The sequence below is a fragment of the Lissotriton vulgaris genome, chromosome 3_1 (assembly GCF_964263255.1).
Source record: "Lissotriton vulgaris chromosome 3_1, aLisVul1.2, whole genome shotgun sequence".
In the NCBI taxonomy this organism is placed as follows: domain Eukaryota; kingdom Metazoa; phylum Chordata; class Amphibia; order Caudata; family Salamandridae; genus Lissotriton; species Lissotriton vulgaris.
The window spans coordinates 1,812,252,188-1,812,258,821 of NC_141689.1; the positions used below are offsets into that span (position 1 = coordinate 1,812,252,188).

The 6,634-nt window shown below is 44.5% G+C and overlaps 1 protein-coding gene across 1 annotated transcript in view; it reads right to left on the reverse strand.

The window, feature by feature from the left end:
- Positions 1–6,315, reverse strand: part of OTUD4 (OTU deubiquitinase 4) — a 577,225-nt gene extending 570,910 nt beyond the window's left edge. Inside the window, exon 1 of the mRNA XM_086962254.1 lies at positions 5,838–6,315. Coding sequence (XP_086818380.1) covers positions 5,838–5,996 — 159 coding nt within the window. The 5' untranslated portion in view covers positions 5,997–6,315. The remainder of the gene's footprint in view (positions 1–5,837) is intronic.
- Positions 6,316–6,634: the final 319 nt, after the last annotated feature.

Sequence of the window (6,634 nt, forward strand, 5' to 3'; positions counted from 1 at the left end):
GGTTTTTCCCTTGATATCTGTTATTTTAATTAATATCTAATTTTTATGAATTTATTAAATATATTGTTTGTCGAAAGTGCGTACACAAATAGTTTTCGTCGAATATTTGAATGTAATACGTCATTCTTGTACCACGTTTTTGACGCTAACGTTAGTTACGTATATCTTCCGTGTGTATTTGCAGGTAAGACCAATATTTTTTTGTTTATGTAATGTTTTATGTGTGAATTTTAATTCTTATATATATATATATATATATATATATGTTTTCAATTTTTTTTCTGAAAGTGTTGTTTCGCGTTTACTATGTAGCCAAATTGCAGTGCTATGTTTTGTGTTCAACTTATTATGTAGGCTGTTTGTGTGTAGTTTGTCTGATTTCTATACTTTAGTAACTGATGTGCTACGCGCGACAGCTAATTGCTTTTTTATATAAAGAGTGACTTTGTTAATTTGGTCCTTAAAATTTTATAAGTTTTTATTTCTGTGAATGTAATGCCATTTTGGATTTTCCAATTATTTCGTTCGCACTTGACTTGTGTCTGGCATTTTTCTTGTTATTTATGCTATTACTGGCTCGTCTTTAAGTTGATTGTTCGCCATGCATTGACTAATGTTTGCTAGTGTCTTCCTGGTATGCAGTTCGTGTACTTTCTTTTCGCCTGAGCTGGCACTCTGATGTTTATTTTTTCTCCGACTTGGCTTGTTTTTGTGTGGTTTTGACCCGTATGTGACTTGTTTCGCCGCTATGCTTTGGCCTTTTTTTTTTTTATTGTTTTAGTTAAACGTATTATGTATGCACTGTTTATGTTCTCTTTGTGTGTTGTTTTTTTATTCTCTACATTTCAGTGAATGAGCTGCTACGATCGACAGGTAATTAGTATTTTATTTTCATATTATGAAAGAGTGCCTTTGTGAGTTGTTACACTTTTGTCTATGAATTAGCTTTTTGTGATGTGAATCAAATTATTGTTTGGGGTCTTGCTTTGCTCGCACTTGCTTTCTGTCCGGCTCCTTTCTTTAGAGTGTGTTTTTTCATGTTATCAATGGCTGCTATTTATTTATTTTTTTTGCCATGCATGGAGTTATGTTTGCGCGTGTCGTTTTGGTATGCGGGTCCTGTAGTGTACTTCCGTCTGAGCTCGCCTCCTGTAAAAAAAATAATTTTATGTTGCTGTTGGCTATTTTTGTTTTGCGTTTCGCCGTACGTGTTTTGTTTCGCCGCTCTGCATTGTCCTTTTGTTGTTCACATTTAATTATTTTTATTGGTAGTATGTATGCACTGTTTATGTTCTGTTTCTGTGACGTTTGTCTGGTGAGTAATGTTGTACTGGTGATGAGTGATGGTGATGAGTGGTGCAGTGTCGTTGTAGAGTGTTGTCCAATGATTACCACCACAGTATAACTCTGCACCACAACAGTAGCACTGATCCTAACAACGGCATCACTGAGGTCCATTAATGCAACACGCAGCAATAGCACATTATCATTCTGCACCCCCACTGTACCATTGAGAAACATCAGATCATCACTCTGCACCACTAGAGCCGTATTTAGCACACCCACAGTCTCATTTATATACAATACTGCAGTACTGTACAGCACCAAAGCATGCTTGTATAGCTGTAATTGTGTGTGCTACGTTAAAAAATGTGTAGAAAGCGTGCACTTACGGCCGGTGGTGTGTATGACTGTTGAAAGCGTGGACTGATGCCTGTTTGTGTGGGTGTATGCCTGGTGAAAGGATGCACTGATGACTGTTGTGTGTGTACGCCTTGTGAAAGCGTCCATTGACAGCTGTTGGTGTGTGTGCCTGTTAAAAGCGTACATGTTTTGATTGTATGACGTTTGTCTGCTGAGTAATGCTGTAGTGGTGATGAGTGGTGCTGTGGTGGTAAGTGTTTGTGTGTGGTTGTAGTGTGATAGTGTGTTGTTGTTAAATGATGCTGTTGTGGTGGTGTAGAGTGATGTTGGTGTGTTGCTGAGTGATGTTAGTGTGGTGCTTAGTAATGCTGTTGTTGTGATGTGTTGTTCTGTGCTGGTGATGAGTGGTGATGTGTTGTTGTTCAATGATTACCACCACAGCATAACTCAGCACCACAACAGTTGAACTTCTCTCAACAATGTCATCACTGATGTCCACCAATGCAACACGCAGCAATACCACCTTATCATTCTGCACCCCCACAGTACCATTGAGCAACAACACAGCATCACTGTGCACCACCACAGCCGTATTTAGCACACCAACAGTCTCATTCATACATACTACTGCAGTACTGATGACTGTTGTGTGTGTACGCCTGGTGAAAGCGTCCATTGATAGCTGTTGGTGTGTGTGCCTGTTAAAAGCGTACATGTTTTGATTGTATGACGTTTGTCTGCTGAGTAATGCTGTAGTGGTGATGAGTGGTGCTGTGGTGCTAAGTGTTTGTGTGTAGTTGTAGTGTGATAGTGTGTTGTTGTTGAATGATGCTGTTGTGGTGGTGTAGAGTGATGTTGGTGTGTTGCTGAGTGATGTTAGTCTGGTGCTTAGTAATGCTGTTGTTGTGATGTGTTGTTCTGTGCTGGTGATGAGTGGTGCTGTGTTGGTGTTCAATGATTACCACCACAGCATAACTCAGCACCACAACAGTTGCACTTCTCCCAACAACGGCATCACTGATGTCCACCAATGCAACACGCAGCAATACCACCTTATCATTCTGCACCCAGACAGTACCATTGAGCAACAACACAGCATCACTCTGCACCACCACAGCCGTATTTAGCACACCAACAGTCTCATTCATACATACTACTGCAGTACTGAACAGCACCAAAGCATGCTTTTATAGCTGTAAATGTGTGTGGTACGTAATAAATTGTGTAGAAAGTGTGCACTTACGGCCGGTGGTGTGTGTGACTGTTGAAAGCATGGACTGACAAGTGATTACAATCTTGACGACGGCGCTTAAAGTACTCTAGCATCCTGTAGTTTTGTTGACGAAAGCCTTGGAGTCTGTGGCCTGTGTGTTTATGTAAATGGAATTGAAGAGTGGTCCCAGCAGGTCTGACGTATTGTTGGGGGTTAGGGCGGGTTGGGAGGACTGTTTAGTCACGTGGATGTGATAGAGGCTCTGTGATGTCACGCTGTGTGGAGGGAGGGGGAGGGAAATAGTAGGCCTGCTGAATGGAAGTGAGTCTGTGTCTTTTTTTCGTTTATAATCATGTCAAAATATTAAATGTTTTTTAGGTGCAAGGCTATAGATACAATCGCTAATTTTTGCGTAGCACGCTGTAGAGGGAGGGGGGGGAATAGTAGGCCTGCTGATTGGGGAATGTACACGGCGATGTAGCTTGTAATTCATCTGTGATTATTTGTTTTTGTCGACGATTTCAGTTTCAAGTCTTTCGTTTATTGTGTTGTGGGAGCCTGGCTGTGTGCAGGGACAGAGAGGGGAGGTGCTGGCGTCTGGGCAGGGGGAGTTGAATTGCGAGCCTGGCTGTGTCCGGGAAAAGAGAGGGGAGGTGCTGGCGTTTGTGGGTTGGGGAACAGATGTCAAAGGCTGTAGAAGTTTGTTAACAACTAAGTATGTTTCATTGTCCCAAAAAAGATTTGTGCAGGTTAGACTTTAAGACGAAAATGATTTGTGCAGGGCAATAGGTCTTGTTATTGGTAAGACTTTTGTGTGGCAGACAGTTTCACGGAAAACAAGCAGTGCTAGAGTGGTGGGAGAGAGAGTGGGGAGGGGGCGGATCGGGAGGTGCGTCGTGAGGGGGAGTGGAATTGCGAGCCTGGCTGTGTCCGGGAAGAGAGAGGGGAGGTGCTGGCGTTTGTGGGTTGGGGAACAGATGTCGAAGGCTGTAGAAGAAATGCGACACGGCAGGCAGGGGAGGGGGCGGAGCGTGGGTGTGGGAGGGATTGTGCAGGTTAGACTTTGTGTGGGAGGGATTGTGCAGGTTAGACTTTAAGACGAAAATGATTTGTGCAGGGCAATAGGTCTTGTTATTGGTAAGACTTTCGTGTGGCAGACAGTTTCACGGAAAACAAGCAGTGCTAGAGTGGTGGGAGAGAGAGTGGGGAGGGGGCGGATCGGGAGGTGCGTCGTGAGCGGGAGTGGAATTGCGAGCCTGGCTGTGTCCGGGAAGAGAGAGGGGAGGTGCTGGCGTTTGTGGGTTGGGGAAACAGATGTCGAAGGCTGTAGAAGAAATGCGACACGGCAGGCAGGGGAGGGGGCGGAGCGGGGGTGTGGGAGGGATGCGCCTGAGGGGAAAGACATGCAAGGCAGGCGGCTGGGGGCATGTGCACGCGCTTTTAATGTCAATGCGCATGCGCATTGAGCTTAAAAGTCACGGGCACTGCAAGGAATCGCCACGATTCCTTGCAAGTTAGGTAAAGAGTGGTTAAGCCCCCATAGTCTCGCAAGCTCGATGCGCATGCGCATCGACAGGCGAGACCTAAAAAGGTCAGTAGTCATAGCCAAATCAATCAAAAGATTTGCGTACGATTATGGTGGAAGAGCAGGTGCACCTTTTATTATAGGTTCAAACACGAAATTAATCTCAGCACTTTTATATGCATCTTCAGCTTTAAATCGTAGAAAAAAAAATAACTAACCGATTAAAACAAAATCTACATCTCAAGCATCAAAACCCTCTAAACCTTCGGTCAGCAACATCACACTGCAATCATATAGGTCCTGTTATTAACTATGGTTATGTGTGTAAGAAAGCCATGATAGGAACCTAATCATGGTTCAACTAAAACAAAAACATATAGGAATCTGTATTTAAATATAAGCAGAATCTGCTAGTGGTGCACAATCTTCCGCCTAGGGACTTGCTGTCGACTAGGAGCATCCCCATAGGGAATAAAAAATTAATAAGGAAGGCACTAAAGGAGAATAACCAAATTACTGATCTTTGTGCCCTACTACACTATAATTATTTGGAGTGGATATTCCACACCTACCTGGGTCGAAAGAATAGGTTGCTTTGTCACTAAAACCGCAAATAAAAAAAAGAACTAATATTCCGGCTACTTTATATCCCAATTTTATAGTTCTAAGTATCAAGGGACTCTGGAGGATTTGATAATTTTGATTGTAGGCAGGGTGAAACACGAGTATTTATTCTGCCTCTGTTCGAAATTATTACATTTACGTAAAAAATATTTGCCTGACACCTTTAAAAAAAGCTCATAACAGATCTACAAAAAAAGCAATCAAAATCTATTTCATTCACCTACTCCGAGGGGCACCCAATAAAACCCTGGCAGTAGAGGGCCACAACTAAGACTAGACGTGAAGTTTAATCGTGGGGCTTAAAGGTGGACATGAAGCACGGTACGCTGGCAGTGGATACGTGAGGGCACGAAGTAGAACGCATGAAAGGCCTGCTCAAAGCAAGGACAAGCCACGACATTAAGGGAGTATTGAGCTGGAATAAAGAGACTACGGATAGGGGCGGCAGGGTGTTTCCAAACGGCTAAAGTTGGCATGAAGCGGAGGAGTGCACAAGGGCATGTTTAAGAGCAGACACAGAAAGGGTATGAGTATAGCAGCAGAGAGCTTAGGGCTACAGTACGTGGAATGCAGACATGAAAAATGCGAGAGGTATGAACACTAGTGGCTTATGGGAAATTCAGACACGGGTCAGAAAGTTACCGATCGCAAACCCACAGACCACAATTTAACCAATAGCCTGAATCGCCTGTGGTGGTCACTTCAAGTGCACCTTGGACTCGTACAGGGCGGTTCCCCATACTGCTCTGGGCGCATCCTTGCCGGCTAGTGGGTTTAGACTATCGCAAACATAAATAAATTAGAGAACACGCTTTTTTTTTTCTTTTGTACCTGCTCGGCCACAGCTCTAAATAGGCAGGAACCATCCTTTGCAACTTTCTTCCGGTAGAGCCCATGGGAAGCCAGGTACTGGTCCATCAGTGCCTCCCCTGTCAGCTGCTCCTTTCCGCCTCCAGTGATCTCCCGGCTAGCCCCGCCGGTCACCTCCATCTGCGCCCTGGGCTTCAGACTGCCGCTCGCATGGACGGATGGAGGCGCACGCACTACTAGACCTGCATACAGTCTCCCATGGTCGACCGGTGCTAGGGTGCCGTTCTCCCCGCCTCGCACCGTCTGCGTACTGTGATTAGTTACATGAGTACTTCGGTGGTAACGAGGCTGCCCAGCCCTGAGCCACTCCTTGCCTCATATCCCGAAGTACCGTCAGGAACCGGGATTTATGAACCCCCAGAAGCGCAGACACTGCCCGCAGCTACCTAGAACGAGGAGAGGCCGGAGGTTGGGAGGAGACACGCGCTGATCAAGGAAACACAAACAGGAAAGTTTATTTTCACTTTCACAGACACAGGCAGACGGCACCATGGGAACTGTAGTCCAGAGAAAAGGGACGTTCTGTGCTTATGCAGATAGAGGTAGGACTTACCTGAGGCCTAAAGCCCCTCGTGTTGTTACCGGCGTGTGGGAGCCGATTCGCCAAGAAATGTGACAAACCTAAGACAAGCTGGCTAGGTGATGTTACATAATTATCTGGTACCATTATATGCATTCGAAAGTTGAAACAAAAAGTGTTATTTCGTTGTACTTTTTCCTTACTGGAGGATTTAGTGTCGTTTGTTGAAGACTGATCA